Consider the following 21,456-nt stretch of genomic DNA (forward strand, 5'->3'; position numbering starts at 1 on the left):
GAGAAATTAAATGAAAATGGGTTTGAAATGAATCACTTCAAAGGAGAAATAAGCTTTGCTTGTGAACTATTATGTATTCTTATTGATAATTCGTAAAAGGAATGATGGCATCGGTTCAGAATGTAAATAAAGGTTTCTTTCAAATTAGTAATAAATATGTACCAAGATTTCAACTAGTTTGCCTTTGAATGTTTAATTCAAAACAATCAAATTATTTGTGTCAGGAGTACTCTATATTATTTTTGAAGAAATAGAATTAGTTTTTTCATGTTTATTATTTTTTTGTCATTTTTGACATTTCTCTTTTAGACTGAATTATTAAATAATAAAAGAACAAAATGGATTTGAATCCTTTAATTCCAAATGCAACAACTTCCCATGATATTGCTCATATTCTAAGTGAATCTTTCGAAGATACAATCAAAAGTTATATACTTCCAAGTGAAATTTCCGAAAACTTAAGGAAAAACAATGTTGATCAAGATTATTTATTATTTCAAAAGTATGGATATGAAGTGAAGCAGGTAATTATTTTCATTCAGAAAGAAATGTTGTTTGAGCGTATGAAATTTGGAATTGTGGGCTGGTAAAAAGGGTAATTACCCAATATGTAGTAAGTGATAAGAAAATTCCTTATAGTTTGCTGATATTGCAAGCGAAGAACATGCAAGTTTGCAGCTATTGGAATTGGATATTATGAAAAAGCAAGGATGTGACATGATACTGGAGAAGAGAATAGAAGATGATATTCGAATGAAAGAAGATATTCTACTGAAGAGAGATGGCTTTTTTTCTGGCTATCCATTTGATGTTAAAGATTTGAATTTAATAGATAAAGTGGACATATTGCCTACTAAAGTCGAACAATCGTTAGGTATATTTTTTGAAATATAAGTTGTGTTTAGTCGAACATATATATATACATATAATCGAACATATATATGTAAACTATACGTTAAATAATGGTATAAAAAGTTTCAGTAACTCATTTACAGTACATACATATATGGATTAGTTTAACATAAAATGATTCACTAGAGTTTGTACATCAAAAATACCTCCATGGATGCAGGGTCAAACATTGTGAAGAAAGAACTAAAGAAAAACTTAAAGAACATTCAAGACAATTCACAAGGTAAAATATCGATTGATATATAATGTAATATGGAAATGCATTTTTTGATAGTGGCTACAAGAATTAATTTGTTTTAACTTGAAAATATTGGGTGTCTATTCAATTTGAACTAGCCAATGTTATACCTTTCGTTCTTTTCTGTTCTGAATGAAATATTTTGAACGCATCAACATTGAGCATTTGTGAAATACAAGTTAGAAATCCAATAATTCAAGAACACCTAATTTTGAAAATTCAATCAATGTATTTTTTCTCTAGGATAGAATTAGACCCATGCGATATGAATATCAAAAAGAAACAAGAAGACATTGACGAAGTCCTTAGGTTAGAACCGAAAGAAATACTCTTCGAAGATTTCGAAATAAACACTATTTATAAAGTAGGTACCTACCTTGTGTTCTTTAAAATGTTCATTCCTGAAAAATATATCGGATAAGTAACTTGTGAGTACTACAGTGACTATATATGGTAATAAAGTCACTGTAGTGAGTACAGCATAATTGCGACTTTTCTACCCATTGGAGTCAATTATGAATTTTTTGTGAAGAAATCCCTGCAAGTGATGATTACTTGCGAATGAAAAAATCGTATTATTGACCAGGATAGTTGTACGTACATATTTGGGATGTTTATGTGTAAAATTTTCAAAACTATATCGGATAGACGAATTCTGATGATTATTTCGAATTCTGCACTCATAAAGACAAAACAATATTGTGTTATAATAACTCTATGTATATTTGCAGAGAAAAATTCGGCTACAAAATAATTCCCAGCGCAAGAGACCATTCTATTTCAAGTACCCCAAAAACTCCCCATTTTCCCTGAAGGCTCTTTCAGACGTCCTGTTCCTAGCGCCGGGGATGTACATCGATTTTCAAGTGTCATACTACACAGAAATATATCACAATTACAGTGCCAACATAGAATTCTCAACTTCTGGGGGATTTAGAACAGTCCTAAAAATCACCAGCTTCAGGAAACCACCTCATTTGAGAGTTTACCTCTTCTGGTCTATGAAGCACATCATGAACGATAAATGCCCTGGAACTAAGGAGTTCTGGGATAAGAGATGTACAGCACTGAACGACACCATCGATTGCGGTCATTGCTTTATCGGAAATTACATTTATTTGTCGCTTTTGATCGGGAACGTTGGTAACAGAGGTCAGTTCTTCCTGCTTACTGAGGACGAATGGATATCCGGCAGCGTTTGTGTAAGTTCAGTCGACTGAAGCGAATAAGCACCCTGCCATCGTATGTGTTTTAGGCGATCTTGCCAGAATGATAGCCAGCGATCGGCAGAATTGGGTAAGGTATTTTATCACACTTCATATTCAAGCTAGGTATACCATATTTAACTTGCTGAAGATGAAATAGGGATTCATCTCAAGGCTGACATGCCTAGGTATTGTATAGAATGCTTGAAAGGTCAGGCAAATTACATATTACAAAACAGTATAGTACCTACCCATTCATATAAGATAATAATTCACACCTGAATCATTCCATTTCACACATTCGGGGCAGACCAGCAGGCATTCTATACAATGCCTAGGAATTGTAAACTATGCCTAGGTAAAGTATAGGGTGCGGCAGAGCCGATTGACGAGTTTTGACAGGTCATTGCTCGGGATGTGGTGGAGGCAGGTAGGTGCGGAAAGGGTCTTTGTGTTCCTTAGAGTCTGTAGTTTTTAGTTAGCACCATGATTTGGACCGGAGTGTATCAAAGCTTTGCTGTCCGCACGTTTTGTGATCGCGACCCAGCCAGCATTTCGGCATTCCTCCACTCAATTCATCTTGAGTCACAGTTTGGTGTGCCTGAATTGAAAGAATTTGCTGAAGAACACGATCTGGGTGACATCTGGTTCCACTAGGATGGCCTTACAGCCCACACAGCTCGAAATCCATTAGCTGTTTTGAGACGGATGTTCCCAGGGAGATTGGTCCCACTGAGAGGGGATGTGGTTGGCCAGCGCGTTCACCAGATCTGAGCATCTGCGACTTCTTTCTTTGGGGCCACCTCAAAGATAAGGTCTTCAAACATCGTCCACACACCCTGCCAGAACTCGAACAGCGAATAACCAAAGAAATCTGGGCCATACCGCTCGAGATATGCCGAAAAGCTGTTGAAAACTTCCAAAATCGACTACATCAGAGTGTCGCTGCTGACGGCCGCCATCTTACTGATAACGTTTTCAAAACTTGAACAAGAAACTATATTCTTCGAATGAATAAAACCGTTTTTCTCTTACTTCTACCATTTGTTTTAAATTGCCCTTTGAAACTCGTCAGTCGGCTCTGCCGCACCCTGTATGAAATGGACAAACGCATTCATACTATTTTATACATTGCCTAGAAGCTAGAAGACCGAGGCATTGTATAGGATGCCAGAATTATACACATTGCCGGTAACCTATACATCAATACCTAGCATAAATATCAAGTTTGTTTAAATAATGTAAGTCTGCCGATCGCTGACCCTCTCTTCACTATTAAAATTTAATCGTAGGACGGTTTACTTTACTTCCGAGCAATTTTAACGTAAACAATTTTAGTTCACGACAATTTAATGTAGGACCATTTCAGCATAGGACAGTGTAGTACAGGATATTTTATCGTAGCATAGTATTTAGTGTAGGACAATTTCATCGTAGGACAGTTTAGTGAATGACAATTGTCAATTATAGCTTATAGGGAAGTTTAGAACTGGGTTATAATTCTCATATAGTTCATAAGAAAGGTGGTTTAATTGAAAAGTCCCCGGTCTACCATCGTAAAACACATTTTTCTGGCAAAATCCGATTTTACTATTCAACATATTTGCCTTCGAGGGCGATACAGCGATTATAGCGATCATCCAACTTTTCGATAACATTTTTGTATTACGATTTCTTTTTCACTTCAAAATAGGCCTCAGTTTCAGCGATTACTTCTACATTGGCGCTAAATTTCTTTCCAGCGAGTATTCTTTTGAGGTATGACAACAGGAAAAAGTAGCTGGGGGCCAGATTTTTCGAATACGGTGGATGCAGAAGCAATTCGAAGCCCAATTCATGCAATTTTGCCATTGTTTTCATTGATTTGTGACACGGCGCATTGTCTTGATGAAACAGCACCTTTTTTTCTCCTCGAATGGAGCCGTTTTTTAACGATTTCAGTCTTGAAACGATTCAATAACGCTATATAATAATCGCTGTTGATGGTCTGGCCCTTTTGGTGGTAATCAATGAATATTATACCTTGTGTATCCCAGAATACTGATGCCATAACCTTGCCAGCTGGCTGTTGTGTTTTTCCTTGATTTGGATTCGGTTCATCGTGTGCGTCCACTCGGCTGACTGACGATTGGACTCCGGAGTCGAATGATAGAGCCATGTTTCATCCATTTTCACATATCGACGCAAAAATTCAGGTTTATTACACTTAAACAGCTTCAAACACTGGATTTAATATACTGCTCAGAATCATTAATACGTTGTTGCTTTTGATCGATTGTAAGCTCGTACGGCACCCATTTTGAATTCAAATTTCAAATTTATTTTGTGAAATTTTTTGATTTTTTCGTAGGTGATAGCTTCTTTTGGGCGTTCACCGTCTTCGGTGCTCATTTCACCACGTTTAAACTTAGCATACCAATCAATGATGGTTGATTTTCCTGGTGCAGACCCCGGAAACTCTTCTTCAAGCCAGGATTTTGCTCCAATTGTATTTTTCCCTTCAAAAAGCAATATTTTATCAGCACACGAAATTCTTCTTTTTCCATCTTTTTTCAAATAACAAAAGTAACTACACTCACAACGCAATATCTCACGAACTAATGGTCGGAGTGCTTTCAAATTTTGACACGTATCGTTTGAAGGTTGGTAATTACTAAAAATCATATGAATTTAATGCTAGCACCGCCATCTGTGCATCAGAACGGGGACTTTTCAATTGGCCTATTATGCTATATGTTCAAATGTTGCCTGACGAAAGTTACTTTTGAAATCTAAGTATAATTAGACAAATTAGAAATAAACGTATTGTTTTACAGACCATCGATGACGCAATGCAATTCAATAAAGATTGTTTCAAATTGTTCCCAAGCTATATTACTGTGGATAAAGATGAAGTTGCAGAGATCTGCGTCATGTTTACTCCAAAGAGCTCTGGTTTGCATGTGGAGAAACTGTATCTAGTTTCAGATAACAACACGTCAAAAGCTGTAGAAATAATAGGAGACGGGTTGTTTTTTTCCAGAAGTATGATTCAAGTTCATCTGAAATCGAGCCAATTCGAAAATGTTGCTAAGATTGGCGACTGTGAATCATTGGACGAAGAACTTCAAGACAAACATTGTGTTTATGTAGGATACGTTGAAAACTATTCGTCGAATAGACTAACATTCACTGTGAATAATAGAAGGCAAGTAATTTTTCTTGTATGGCTATGTTCGCAAGAAACAGTCCTTTTAGCTGACCTTTGAGTACGAATCTCGCTGCGTCATATTAATTATTTGATTTTTGCGTACATGTTCTCATGTTCTGTTAAGGGGAATCAAGGTGCACATAATAAACCCTTCCAAGATTCATAGATCTTGGGAGGAAGAACAAACTACAGAGTTAAATTTTGCAGTGTTTATCTGGTAGATTCTAGAATAGTTATTTATAATACAAGTGCAGAAGGCATTGATATTCTTCCACGAGTTCAAAATTCAAAAACGAGCCACGAAGTGGCGAGTTTTGGAATGAACGAGTGGTAGAATGAGCCTTCTGTACGAGTATTATACATTATTTTCTCTAATTCATTGCATTTTCATTGAAATTAATGAAATATTTCCATAAATATAATTTAGTGATTTTTGCATTGAAAAATGTTGGTTGGCAGATCTGATTTCTTTAAGGCAAATTGATAAATTGACAGATAAAGCCGTGGCGGAAAGTTCGGAGTACCAACATAGAATAATAAAATATAACCACGAAAACTATGCGTTTCTGATATATTCTCGCACGATTTTGTTCTACAAGATGTGGAAGAATGAACGGAATAATCACAGAATTAGAGAAAAACACTGACTTGGTTGTGTTGTACTATAATATTGGGGTTTTATTTTTGAGCGGTTGTTTCCCGATGAATAGACCGTCGCGAGCGCTCGAAAGGTGGCTTATTAAGGATTTTTTTTTATGAATAATGAACTTTCATGCAACCTTCTTCGACTTAAACCTTTTTTTGTCAGTGCCATGAGGTTGAATTTTTATTGGACTTTTCGGAAGAACGAAACCGATCGAAACGTATCATTTTTGGAAACAGACTGGATCCAAATGAAGAATTCAGATCAAGATTTCTTGTCACCGTACACAACTTATGATTTCGATATTGATATTGTACCACAAGCAGATCGACCAGGACAATACGGAATAATAATTGGGTGAGGCAATTTCTCAAACTGAGTTTTTTCGGGTTCGGAAGTAGTACAATGTCATTCTCAATATTTGCAGTCTATGTATTGAAAATATTCCGGAAAATGCTTTGAAAGAGGAAGAAGAGTTCGTGGTGCGTAAAGAAGAGGAAATCGATGGTATAAATGTGAGTTGAGAATCTTGTCTAAGCAAAGATTGATAGCAAAAATCAATAAGAAGGTGGTTAGTGTTAGTCAAAAATTCGTTTTGATTTGGGTTTTTTTCTCCCTTGGATTCAATACTGATTTATTGTTTCTACCTGTTGAAATTCAAGCTTTGGCACCAAAGCGTTGTTATTCCGATCTTAGTGTGATCAGTTGTCCCAAGTATTTTCTTCACACATAAACTCAATTGTCATTAGAGTTAAGTTCATCTCTATGTAATAAAATTATAATGGATACTTATAGATGTAGGAACTATTATACATATATTGCCACTTGCATGGGCGTAAAGAGAGGGGGGTTATTGGGGACATAACTCCCCGTTGATTAGAATAAATGAAAAAAAATGTAAGTAACAATTCAAAAAAAAAATATATATAAACAGTCGAAAGATTTTGCTTTTCAAAATGTGCAGGGTAAACCCCATGAGTCCACTTTGGTTACGTCAATGCTCGTACAAGTTCTAAGCTTCTTAGAGGTGTCACAAAAGAGGCCTAGATAGAAAAAAATAAAAACATAAATATAATTAGTTCTAACTTTTAGAGAGTCAAGTAATAAAGGGTGTTTTTTTTAGAGCTATAGAACTTTAAATTGCAATAAAACAACGATGGATTATTCGATTGACATGAATTTTATTTATCCGCAAGATAATCTTGTGGCATTACATTTTAAATATGATTTCTGGCATATGACCGCCACGGCTGGCTCGGATGTAGTCCAATCTGGACGTCCAATTTTCGATGACTTTTTCCAACATTTGTGGCCGTATATCAGCAATAACACGGCGAATGTTGTCTTCCAAATGGTCAAGGGTTTGTGGCTTATCCGCATAGACCAATGACTTTACATAGCCCCAAGAAAGTAGTCAAGCGTTGTTAAATCACAAGATCTTGGAGGCCAATTTACAGGTCCAAAACGTGAAATTAGGCGGTCACCAAACGTATCTTTCAATAAATCGATTGTGGCACGAGCTGTGTGACATGTTGCGCCGTCTTGTTGGAACCACAGGTCCTGGACATCATGGTTGTTCAATTTAGGAATGAAAAAGCTAGTAATCATGGCTCTATACCGATCACCATTGACTGTAACGTTCTGGCCATCATCGTTTTTGAAGAAGTACGGACCAATGATTCCACCAGCCCATAAAGCACACCAAACAGTCAGTTTTTCTGGATGTAACGGTGTTTCGACATACACTTGAGGATTAGCTTCACTCCAAATGCGGCAGTTTTGTTTGTTGACGTAGCCATTCAACCAGAAGTGCGCTTCATCGCTAAACAAAATTCGCTTATGAAAATCGGGAACAACGGCAATCTCATTTTGGGCCCATTCGACGAATCTTCGCCTTACTTGATGATCGTTTGGCTTTAATTCTTGCACGAGTTGGATTTTGTAAGCACGCAAACCAAGATCCTTCCGGGAAATCTTCCATAAAGTGGATGGACACAGATCCAATTCCTGTGCTCGATGGCGGATAGACTCATTCGGGTCTTCCTTAATGCTACGCTCTACAGCAGCAATAGCTTCTTCTGTACGCACCGTACGGCGTCACTGGGGATGCGAGTTATCAATAAGAGTAAACGTGGTGCGAAAACGTTCCATGGTTAATCGAATTAACTGCTCTGAAGAACGATTTTGTCGACGATAAAATGGACGTAGTGCGCGATACGTATTCCGCACAGAACCATTATTTTCGAAATAAAATTGCACTATTTGCAAGCGTTGTTCAGTCGTTGTTCAGTCTATTTATGATGAATTGCCAAATCAAACTGAGAATAAATCACTTGACAGCTGTTAAATCGGTCGCCATCTTGAACAGTAATGCCAACTTAAAGTTATATACCTCGAAAAAAAAACACCCTATACCATCAAAACAATTTAGTGATTCGATAATTTTCCACAGTTCCTAGATATTCAATTGACAGAGCTGGAAATAGGGTGCAAGATCTACAATAAGGAAGTGTCGCAGGAACCAGAGACACCATCGATTAAATTGTACGCTGGTGGAAATAAAACAAAAATGATGGTAATACTGATTTTCCCATAGATGCGACTGTCCCAAACCACCCCCTCCTGTGGAGTCGAAGGTAAAGTTTTCCACCCAAATTATGGATTTTGGAGTCATCCCGATTGGAGTACAATTGGAAAGAAGTCTAAGTATCCTGAAAGCAACAGAAGAAGACGTAGATTGGGTTGTGAGGGAAATTGTTTATGATATAGATGTTCGACCATCGATGTACGCGGTGCGTCAAACTTCTTTGGATGAATCCCAAGGGACGTTGACCAATCAGCAGTATCAACTCAAATATTACATAAATGCTAAGGTGAGTCAGATAAGACTAAAGAAATGTTAGACCTTTAAATGAAAATCGATTCGTTCAAAAAATATTTGACTTCTGTTAATATTGGAATCACATAAGTGGCACTAGTGTCAAAATAACCGCTAATTCTGAAGCATGTAGATATGGATATATTCTTAGGTTCCCAACATTATTATCACGATTATAATGAATGAAGAAATACATACAGACTGTCAAAATAATGCTTCTACAGCTCGGAAAACAATTTTTGAGCTTCTCTTCCACATTCTTTGTAACAGGCTAATTGAAAAGTCCCCGGTCTACCAAAGTGAAACCCATTTTTTTTTTGGCAAAATTCGATTTTATTATTCAAGATGGTTGCCTTCGAGGGCGATACAGCGATTATAGCGATCTTCCAACTTCTCGATACCATTTTTGAAGTACAATTTGTCTTTCGCTTCAAAATAGACGACAGTTTCGGCGATTACTTCTTTATTGGCGCTAAATTTCTTTCCAGCGAGCATTCTTTGAGGTCTGAGAACAGGAAAAAGCAGCTGGGGTCCAGATCTTACGAATACGGTAGATGCAGAAGCAATTCGAAGCCCAATTCATGCAATGTTGCCATTGTTTTCATTGATTTGATGAAACAGCACCTTTTTTTCTTCGAATGGGGCCGTTTTTTAACGATTTCATCCTTTAAACGATCCAATAACGCTATATAAAAATCGCTGTTGATGGTCTAGCCTTTTTGGAGGTAATCAATGAATATTATTACCTTGAGCATCCCAGAATACTGATGTTATAACCTTGCCAGCTGACTGTTGTGTTTTTACTCGCTTTGGATTCGGTTCATCGTGTGCAGTCCACCCAGCTGACTGTCGATTGGACTCCTGAGTGAAATGATGGAGCCATGCTTCATCCATTGTCACATATCGACGCAAAAATCCAGGTTTATTCTACTTAAACAGCTTCAAACACTGCTCAGAATCATTAACACGTTGTTGCTTTTGATCGCACGGCACCCATTTTGCACACAGCTTTCTCATGTACAAATATTCGTGAATGATATGATGTACACCTTCAGATTATATCTTTTGTCAACTTTATTGATTTTTTCGTAGGTGACAGCTTTTTTTGGGCGTCCCATCTTCGGTGCTCATTTCACCAGGTTTAAACTTAGCATACCAATCAATGATGATTGATTTTCCTGGTGCAGACCCCGGAAACTCTTCATTAAGCCAGGATTTTGCTTCAACTGTATTTTTCCCTTCAAAAAGCAATATTTCATCAGCACACGAAATTCTTCTTTTTCCATCCTTTTTCAAACAAAAGTAGCTACACTCACAACGCAATATCTCACAAACTAATCGTCCAACTGCTGTCAAATTTTCACACATGAAAAATTAATTTTGCTAGGCTTCAAGAATATTTAAAGTCCGTAGAGAATGTCGAACAATATCATAATATCACTTTTCAGATTTCACATAGGTCTATTGTTCCAAAATAAATATTTAAGTAGTCCCAAGGGTGTAATAACGGGATGAAAGAAAGAGCAATCAAAAGCTCCAGACTGTCCTTGGACGTCTTCTTTAACAAGAATTACGATTATACTTACAGAAACCAATTCGCTGGGTGTCGATGTTGCTCCTCTTCACCGTCAGTGCCGCCAAAGATTTGGAACTCAACTCCATGTGCATGGTAACCTACGAGGTGGTCGACTGGGACATAAGAGTATACTCGGATGTGTCAAAGTTTCCCGTAGTGTGCTCTTTGAAACTGCACTACGTGGGTATAGAGTATGTTTGGACCTTCTACATCAAGAACTTCACGCCGATTATGGGTTGCTTCTGGCTGTTGTCTCCAATCGGTGAGGATGTGGACAAGATGGACTTGAGTTTTCATCCCAAGTTCGGGGTTATCCGACCTGGCGAGAGGGTGAAGGTCAAGGTCAAGGTGGTGCCGAAAGAAGTGGGGATCATAGAAAAGATTTTCGTACCGTGTTTCATAAGCAAATCCAGACCACCGATTATGATCACGATTTTGGCGGCCATAGACGATGTGAACGTTTACTTCTATATACCGAGTCAGGCAGAAGGATATGACAAGATAATCTGGCCTCCGAAGGTGCTGCACGAAGTGGATTTTCAGCATATGGTTTGTAAATCTTTCATGCTGTATTGGCAACAATATTTCTTGATTTTATAAATATCCAATGCCAGGAACAGAGAAAAATCCCATAAGTTAAATATAGTAGATGCGGTCATTTGAACAATCCTTTCCAACATCCCTTTGAGAGAAGGGGACACTTTGGAAATGATTCGTTTTAAATTATCAGAATTCTGTGTAGATATTTTAATGCGAAAAGGGGTGCAGTAATATTTCCTTCGAAAAACTTCATTTACAATATATTTAATTTGAGGTTTCATTGCACGCACATCGATATTAGACCTATAGTCACCCTTATCGGAGGTGTTCTGGCCATTAGTCTTCGTAGTCTACAGCTCGACCTCCAGTTTCAGAGTTCTATGAACTCGAGTATCTGGGTTGGCTTCAAGGAGATTACTTCCTCACTTCTACAAGTCTCTTGTCCAAAGTATTTTTTGAGTTGTCTACCGATGATGAGGCATTCCGTCACCAGGTGATATGGAGTTCCTTCCTCCTTCGCTCAGACTCTGCACTTGTTGTTTTCTTTAGACTCATTCTCATGAGGTGCTTCCTGCTGAATATTATTCACCTCCTCACTGGAGGAGGTGAATAATATTCTTGCTACGATCCAGATACTTAGATCTGTCAGTATCAAAGTTACGAAGAAACTTTTTGAAATGATCCAACCCAGGAAGATCTCCCACAGTGTTTCTCATTCGCTTTTCTTTTTCTTCTGAAACTCTTCCATGTAGGTACATTTACCTATAACCAACACCTATACGCAGAAAGGTTCTGGGTCAATGAAAGGAGTTTGTGCACATTTTTTGGCAAGTGTGTTGGCCTGTTCATTTCCTCTAATTTGCACGTAACCGGGAATCCAGACTAAACAGAATTTGTTATTTTTGCCTATTTCATTGAGTTTCCTTTGGCATTCCAATACCATCCAGAATCGATGATATGTGAGCTCAAAGCTTTAATTGCAGCTTGACTGCCAGAATGTATCGCTATATCAGATTTCTTACTAGGTTCATTTGCCACAACTTTCGATTGAAGTATCTCTGCCATTGCATTTATAATGCCAGTCCCGAATACTCCAGCGTCAGTTTCCATGGTGGTTTTAGAACCATCTATATCTATATATTCGATGTTATTCTTTTTGAGAGCTGGGATAGTGGACTCCCTTTCCCAATCTTCTTTTCTATAGGGTGTTTTTTTTCGAGGTATATAACTTTAAGTTGGCATTACTGTTCAAGATGGCGACCGATTTAACAGCTGTCGAGTGATTTATTCTCAGTTTGGTTTGGCAATTCATAATGAATAGACTCACGCCTAAACAACGCTTGCAAATAGTGCAATTTTATTTCGAAAATAATGGTTCTGTGCGGAATACGTATCGCGCACTACGTCCTTTTTATCGTCGACAAAATCGTCCATCAGAGCAGTTGAATGGCTGCGTCAACAAACAGAACTGCCACATTTGGAGTGAAGCTAATCCTCAAGTGTATGTCGAAGCACCGTTGCATCCAGAAAAACTGACTGTTTGGTGCGCTTTATGGGCTGATGGAATCATTGGTCCGGCCATCAAAAATGATGATGGCCAGAACGTTACAGTCAATGGTGATCGGTATAGAGCCATGATTACTAACTTTTTCATTCCTGAATTGAACAACCATGATGTCCAGGAGCTGTGGTTCCAACAAGACGGCGCAACATGTCGCACAGCTCGTGCCACAATCGATTTATTGAAAGATACGTTTGGTGACCGCCTAATTTCACGTTTTGGACCTGTGAATTGGCCTCCAAGATCTTGTGATTTAACACCGCTAGACTACTTTCTGTGGGGCTATGTAAAGTCATTGGTCTATGCGGATAAGTCACAAACCCTTGGCCATTTGGAAGACAACATTCGCCGTGTTATTGCCGATATACGGCCACAAATGTTGGAAAAAGTCATCGAAAATTGGACATCCAGATTGGACTACATCCAAGCCAGCCGTGGCGGTCATATGCCAGAAATCATATTTAAAATGTAATGCCACAAGATTATCTTGCGGATAAATAAAATTCATGTCAATCGAATAATCCATCGTTGTTTTATTATTTATTGCAATTTAAAGTTCTATAGCTCTAAAAAAACACCCTTTACTTAGCATGTTAGTGAAGGTTTTCTCGATGCTAGTTTTCTCCTCATCTCATCACGTCACTGGAAAGACCGGTACAGTTTAATGCAATTATTCGCTGGGGCACCAGTGCTCAACGTGACAAGGTTGGAAACACCCTCTCTCGACAATTAAATCCCTATGACTATGAGAATATCTGCAAGAACATCATCTTTCTTTCTTCACGTCAACCGTCCACCAATCAACTGTTATCGTCACATTGTCAAAATCTCGAAAGTACAGTTTCACTCCGCGCCACCATAGTTGTGTAAAATTCTGTTTGAACTAAATATACTCTGAAAAATGCGGCCCGAAGGACCATGAATTTCTTGTTCCCGAAAGGGTAGCCATTGGTGGTCATGTTCAGTCTTGTATTCAAAAGGCTTATGCTAGTCTGAGGATGCTTTATCCTCATAGGCACTCTCTCTCGACAAAACTTAAAATTTTGCTCACAGATGCTTTGGTCTTGAGCCACTTCAATTACTGTGACGCGGTTTACGGGCCATGTTTAACTAGAGTAGATTGTGACAGGATACAGAGAGTACAAAGATCTTGCCTTCGATTCATTTATGGTATAAGGAAATATGATCCTGTTATACATAAACTTAAGACATGTAAATGGCTTGATATGGAGTCTAGGCGTGAACTGCATGCTGCTGTGTTGTTCCATTCGGTTATTATAAATAAGTGTCCACCGTATCTATATGATAAGGTTCGTTTTCGTACTGATGTTCATTCTCTGAACTTAAGATTTAGGGGACTTCTTTCTCTACCACAGCATTCTACAGCTTCATTCACTCGTTCCTTCTCATACAGAATTTATCTACTTTATAACCGAATGCCAGTTAACTTCAAGTCTTTGCGTCTTGCCAGTTTCAGGCGGAATTATATGGAATGGCTGCGCGGACGTCTGTATTAGTCAGATGTAATTCTTATTTTCATTTTTAGAATGGTTTTAATATCGAGAATGTATGACACCTTTGATTTTTGTTTTTTTTTGTTTTTTCTCTTGTACGGAACATTATTTTGTATGTTTTTTTCTCTAAATTGTTTTTTCGGGACTTGATCTTATATCAGTTTTACTGCCTCAAGTTCCTTTCTACATCATTGAAAATGAGCTTATCTCTTGATATAATGTTACTTTACTGTATGTTGTGGATAAATAAAGATTATTATTATTATTATTATCAAGCCAAATTCAAGGCCCGCTGATGGTATGTAGTTGGTCAGATAGGACAGGCTCTCCGATCATTTACATAGTGTAACACAGTATCATTCCGATGTTCATCATGAAATTCAACAAACATAATAAATCTTCTGAATGATGCAGAAGTCAACGGAACGTCTGTGGACTGAAGGAGAATACGATTACTTCTATGACTGTAAGAATTCGACGATGTTGGAGAACATCGATCCAGATTTTCCAGCTGAAACCGATTTTTCGGATGTTACGCCATCCGTAAAACTGAAGCAATCCCAATTATCTACTTTCACCAACGTCAGTTCTAATTCGTACATAGTTTCACTGGTAGAATTTCTGAAGGAGCGCTGCAAGGAAGATTTCCTGAAGCAGGACTATGTGGTTGAGGTGAGGGACGTGCCATTGAAAAAACGTAAGTAGAAATATTGTTTGTACTCGAGCTCATGCGCATATATATAGCCCAAGTAGAAACTAATAGTTATTTGAGGTTGACCTAACATCACAACGCAAAAAAATACAGTGTTAAGTTTCACGATTTTTTTTTCAGCACAAAAATGTTCTTTCTACATTGAGAACGTGACGCCAATCGAGGCATATTTCAACATCGAAACGACAAATTTTCAACCGTGTATAGATACAGAAACGAGCATGGTCAACGCCATTACAATGATCTATCCAGATACAGTATGTGAGTATTACAAGTTGAATAGTTGATGTAGAATACGATCAAAATGCCTAATGATTTCAGAAATCCTCTAGATACAGGAGCTTCTACTCATTTGGGATATCGCATTTTTGTGGGGATTATTAAAACACTGAAAAAACGAAAGACGAGAACTTTATTGTGGAACAGCACTTGGAAACATCCTTGAACACTCTACTAACTCAACTAGTAACTTACTCCACTGAACTCTCCTTTTCTCATGTTTATACCTGGGTTACAAACATAAAATCATACTGTACACCGTGAATTTCTTCTTCCTTTTCTTATTCTCTAAGTTGTATGCCTGCGCAATGGTATCATGATGCCTGCATACTAATTAGGGTAAGTGAAAGATATTTTATCTTTCATGAGAACCCTATGAATACGAAAGTTGTATGCAAAAGTACTACGAAAGACCATTGTTACACTAATGCAGGTACATTTATATTAAGTATTGTGACGACAATTTCGGCTAGACACAGACATTATGTCTAACTCCTTTTTGTCGCCACACTCAGGTATCCAAGAAGGCCGAACTCTACCAAATTATATTTTACCCTGATCATCCTGAAGTAAACAAAGGTGTCTTTATTTGTTTCATATCAATATAGAGATTGAACTTCCGAATTATTTCAATCTTTTTTTTTATTATTCAATTTATCAATGACTTGTTGAAATTATTCCACGCATCAATGTCTTGAGGTGGTATCTTATACTGTATTATGGCAAGAAATACGATTTAGAAACATTATTATCTGTGTTAAACAAAAAACATGAAAATATTTTCAGATTCAATATGGGATAAGGCTTGCGCAAAACATGGAATAGTTGTTATTTTGGACGTCGAAAAAGGAACGCTTTCCTGTGGAGAGGTGATCCAGGTAAACGCGTGGATATATGCAACAACTTGGGGAATATACACTGAAGAAATTGTTGTCAATATCAATAACATTACGCCATTTTATTTCAATATTTTTATCGAGGTGAATGGGTCACCTATCGAATTTCCAATTGCGAAGAACACGATAAGGAACTATGCTACTTTAAGGTGAAATACTTGGAGCTACTACCATTGACAACTTGAAAAAAAAAAGTAAATCCATTATTTTTTCCAATAGACGGCTTTAATTATCTGTACCTCTTGCTGTATGAGCCCGATTGGGTTCTAATAGATGGCGTTAGAAAGATTAGATTTCCTACTACAAAAACTTTTGTGACAATTTTGTGATTAGTTGGTTTAGTTTGAGCGCTCTTCAACGATGGACAATGATAAAGAGAAAATACGCTATATTTTACAGTTTTTCTTCGAATAAGGGGAAAATGCTAGCCAGGCGGCTGAAAATGTACTGTTAACTCGGGACTGTACTGTCAACAACTGGACCATCTGAAGGAAGCAATCGTGTTCCATCAGGACAACGCCAGGCCACATATCGATAGTGACTCTCCAGAAGCTTGGTTGGGATATTCTTATGCATCCACCTTATAGGCCGAACCTAGCACTAAGTAATTGTCATCTTTTCCTGTTTATGGCGAACAATTTTGCTGGTGAAAAATTCGCTTCAACAAAGGCTTATGAGAATCGACAGTCTCAATTTTTTGCCAAAAGGGACAAGGGCTCTATGAGAGAGGCAACAACAAAATAGCAACAAGCTAACGAACAAAACGGCGTATCATTCTAGCTATGGTATTTGAAGCCTTGTTTTTCGAGCAAAAATAATGGATTTCTTTTTAATACACTTTATATTATTTCTATGGCATTTTGGCATAGTTTCCTGATACCCAACAATTCAAAAAAAATCTTTTCAGATTCGGTCACATACCATATATGACAGACGTAGTGACTAGAACTCTACACTTGAAGAACACCTCTTGTATACCTCTGAATATCGAGTGGTTTTTGTTCGTCACTTCCAACGAATCGCAACCCTTTAACGTTATCCTAGATATGATTAATGAAAATATCAGAAGTTCTAAGGGCATTATTCGTTTGTTCCTATCGAATAAAAACTATGGAGATCAAGATTTCGATTTCATGGAGGTAAAAAATTATTCAAAAATAAAAGCTTATAGATTAACCTCAATAACGTCCCTCTTGAGAATTATTTCAAATAGTGGTAGCAATGTAAGGAAGTTTTATTTGAATTATACAAGGTGATTCACCACGATAGCATATTAGACGTTCAAGAAAAACTAATCATTATTTTGTGCTGAATATGTGTGCGTGAAATTTCAATTAAAAATTTCAGGTGGTTCCTAGAAGTATACAACTCAATTCCCACGAATCATCTTCTGTTGAAATAAAAATGAATCCAGATCATTTTCCGGTGAATTTTAATGACACCAATATGAGTTGTCACTTGATAGGATATATCTTTGTAAAGGAAGAGCATAAGTGAGTTTTTTATTTTATTTATTCCTCAGGTAGAAATAGAATCAGTGGAAAACTTGAAATGTGTATTTTTCACATGGTTTTTAAAAATAATTTATTTCTTCTGATTCAATAATCACAACTCGAAATATCAGATGAATAAAGGAAATTATAAGTGCACTTCCACATTGCATTTTTTTTAATCTCCTTTTTTCACGGAGAGAAGTGTAAACCTATGTTGATCTCAATTCAGGTTACAGAATTATTTCCAAAACTAATGCATGTTTCAGAAATCGCCCGAATCTATTCTTCAGAAGATCAGCGGATGATCTGAAACCTCTTCATGTTGAACTGTTGGCAACCATTGCGATGCCGCTGTTGAAATTGGATTTGGTTCGTGGAAAATCCAGTATATATATGCACGCTACTGACATTTTGGAGGGTAGGAACGAATCCACCAACAAAATAAAACTCTCCTTTCAGAATAGCAATTTGACAACAGTGTTCGTTACTTTTCACGTTGATCTGCCATTTTCTATTAGTAACATTACAATGAGAGAATATCAATTTGTAAAAAATATTAATAATGCTATCATCAAGCCTGGAGACGTTTTAGAGGTGAGGAAAACCCTTCTATCAAATGTCCATAATCCTATATATTCGATATCAAGTCCCAAAAAATCAAACTAAAGTTTCTTTCCCATATTTAAACAACATAGAAAATAACATAATAGGGAACATTAACTCTGATCTTAAGAAGAACAATTACACGACAACAAATAAATAAGAAATCGTCATATCGAGGGTTTATATTTTTAAATATCAAATACTACACCAGAGAACAAAACAATTCAAAGACATTGACATTGATCATGTAATAATACTAGCCCCCCAATAATAATAAGGTAGATCGTATGAATTATATGATACCCCTATATCCGATCCGATCACAGAAAAATTTTTGTAAACCAAGAAATGACAAAATTGACAAAACATATAAAATCCGCTACTACGATAATATTGGATTAACTAAAGAAGTGGAGGAAATTTTCAAATTATTTGACTTAAATACTGCATAAAATAGAGACATTTTCATCAATATAATTTAGCATGCTAAGATACAGGAAGCACCCACATGTCTAATAAAAATCAAAATAAACAATGGTATAATATGGATATTATGAAAAAGGGATGAGGCATTTGCAAATTTCAAAAAGCAACCAACAAATAAATTAACGAAAAAAGTAGTGAACTCGAAAGACGTTGAACAAAGTGATTAGAAAGTTAAAACAGAAATAATTCCGTTAAAAATTTATGAATGTCGGTAGAAATAAATTAGGTAAAATAATAAAGAAATTAAAAAAACAAAAATTAAAATATTTTCTCCTATGCAATTTTGTTGCGCATGGGAACCTAATACAAAATACTAAACTCAGTTTGACTAGTTGCGATTGGAATGATACTTAATGTCGGTTTAACTCGCTTCATAACTATGAAGTCGAGAGTTCCAGCCTCGGATTTAGATTTTTTTTATTTCAGACGACAGAGCACCATAATCATATAAATTTTTTTTCAGATCGAGCTCGACTGTTTGGTCCAGCCGAGTGAAATCGAAAAGATGGCCAATTGGGTCTATACCAAAGATCAACCAGAAAGAGAAAAAGTCTGCAAAGACACAAAAGTTGTAACATTATGTAGACATTTGAACATTCACCAACGTGGTGTATTGGAGCAGGTGAATTGGTCTAGTTACGAATTAGAGCATGATTAGATTTATATGAAAACAATTTTTTCAGTCAGTTCCAATATGTTTCGATATTTTCTTCCCGAAAATCGAAGTCAATCCACCCTTCCTGAAATTTGAACACGTAAGAATTGGGTGTACGAAAAAGCTTTTTGTACATCTATACAATATGACGAGTAAGTATACAAAAAAATAATACACAGTTGGATTCAAGGTATTCAGTTAGTATAGTGAATTTGGAAGGAACAATTGAAATCTAACTTTCAGAATTGCTTCAATGGTCGAAATTGACAATTTATTCCTAAACTTGTCTTTGATGATGCTGATTATTGAAAATGCGCGTTCTACACTAGCATTTGAAAATATGAGGGATATAAGAGCTATAGCAAGCTTGGACACATGCCTAAACCGTGGTTCTCTAGAGCATTTTTGTTTTGAGTTACTTCAATCCAAAAATTTTCTGGATCTATACGAAGGAGGATCTCCCTCCCACTTACTGTTTCATCAACTTTCTCACATAAAAGCTTGAAATGTATGGCCAGAGGAGTGATATCTGGCCTTCCTACCTGACCAATTGCATTTTTTTGGGTCAAAAAATTGATTATTATCAATATTTTTCGGCAGTGTACACTGAATTTGTTTACATAATTCTACCAAGAAATATTTACATCTTTATCGAATATTTTCTAGTAGTAGTAATAGTTGAACACAATGATACAAAAAATATTATTATTTATTTGTATAAAATATTATGGTTGAACACGTTCTACAAAAACAATTCCTAGAGTCGACAAAGTTGCCGACGGATGCTGGTAATAATAAAAAATATGCAATTATGCTACTCCGAAGGGGTCCGAAGCAATAGATACATCTGGCTTTAGAACTCGACTTGCTCAATTTGTACATTCACAATTTTATTCGAGAGAAGTATTTCCATTAATACATAGTTATGAAATTAAGCAAACAATTCGACATAATAATATCAAATTTGAATATTTTTCCCGCAAAAATCAACAGTGGAATAACTGAAATCCCCAAAAAAATAACTCAAGAAATATAATCCCTGAGTGTCCAAAAATCCAAATTTGGGGGAAATTACCCCGATATGGCAACCCTGATACTGGCAGGGAAGTCATTCCTGACTCTTTGCTTGTCCTAGAGATGGCGTTCTAGGCTGTGAATCTCTTGGAAAATCGGCACCGGTTGTGGATATAAACCCAACTGTACTACGGCAAAGTCACTATGCTCCGCTATGGAGGTAGGAGGAGCATTTGATAGGAATCACTGAAACCCAAATTGTATATTCCATCAGGGATCCCGGGATGAAACACCCCAATATCTTGAGAGAGAGCGCACAATTAAAATTGGCTTTCAGTCAATGCCTCCGTCTACTAATAATGAATGCGAGAATTCAATGCTATCAAAATAATTATCAAGGAAATTACCGTCTTCAGCAGGGATGCATCAATTGTTAATGTTATGTCTTATTATGAAATTGGCAGCAGTATTCATCGTATTGCAATGTGTGTAAACCCACTTGTTAATCGATGAGTTATAATGAGCCGATAGAAGCTTAAAATAACAAGTTTTCGAGACTTTTTCGTTTTATGACGTTTAATATTTAAAATAATAAATGATGTACTCATTTTCAGAAGTGGATATTACTTTCGAAATCGAAAAAACTGCTGATTGGCCACAATTCAGTGTGAATCCTTGTTCTGGTATTATTCCAAAAGCAATTGGTTTTACCCAATCCTTTGTAGACATTTGTGTTTATTTCACACCAGCGTAAGTTGAAAATTCATATATAATATAGAAGGCATGCCGCAATAGCTCTACCACATATTTAATTACTCAATCTGTGCCAAAAGTTTTAGTTTGAACCAGAAATTGATCTATAATATTTTTTTCAGCTCATACCATTTCTACCAAGAGTCGATTATTATTAAAACACAAATTCCCCAATGTTATTTAGAAGTGCCAATGAATGGATATGGTATTCAAAACGAAAAGTTCGATGTAGATCATTATGCCTTTCAACCTTGAATTCACAACTCAATATGTAAATTTTCCGAATATAATGTGCGAATTGTTTTATT

General features: G+C 36.6%; 1 protein-coding gene across 4 annotated transcripts; it reads left to right on the forward strand.

Moving 5' to 3' along the window:
- The first annotated feature begins 159 nt into the window (after positions 1–159).
- LOC123681343 lies at positions 160–21,454 on the forward strand. Of its 4 annotated transcripts, XM_045619695.1 has the most exons (21): positions 160–524; positions 640–874; positions 1,039–1,135; positions 1,394–1,514; positions 1,882–2,352; positions 5,172–5,542; positions 6,354–6,545; positions 6,616–6,703; positions 8,641–8,732; positions 8,785–9,061; positions 10,655–11,191; positions 14,672–14,954; positions 15,090–15,230; positions 16,035–16,293; positions 17,052–17,283; positions 17,492–17,637; positions 17,904–18,231; positions 19,190–19,348; positions 19,410–19,533; positions 21,010–21,145; positions 21,271–21,454. In XM_045619695.1, the coding sequence occupies exons 1-21, from the start codon at positions 339–341 to the stop codon at positions 21,401–21,403; spliced, it is 4,608 nt and encodes a 1,535-aa protein (XP_045475651.1). In that variant the 5' UTR covers positions 160–338; the 3' UTR covers positions 21,404–21,454. The 4 variants fall into 4 exon arrangements, with proteins under 4 accessions (XP_045475651.1, XP_045475652.1, XP_045475654.1 ...); XM_045619696.1 differs by lacking the exon at positions 160–524 and having other exon boundaries at positions 735–874; positions 1,399–1,514; XM_045619698.1 differs by lacking the exon at positions 160–524 and having other exon boundaries at positions 737–874; positions 996–1,135; positions 1,399–1,514.
- Positions 21,455–21,456: the final 2 nt, after the last annotated feature.

This window comes from Harmonia axyridis, chromosome 5, assembly GCF_914767665.1.
Source record: "Harmonia axyridis chromosome 5, icHarAxyr1.1, whole genome shotgun sequence".
Classification (NCBI taxonomy): domain Eukaryota; kingdom Metazoa; phylum Arthropoda; class Insecta; order Coleoptera; family Coccinellidae; genus Harmonia; species Harmonia axyridis.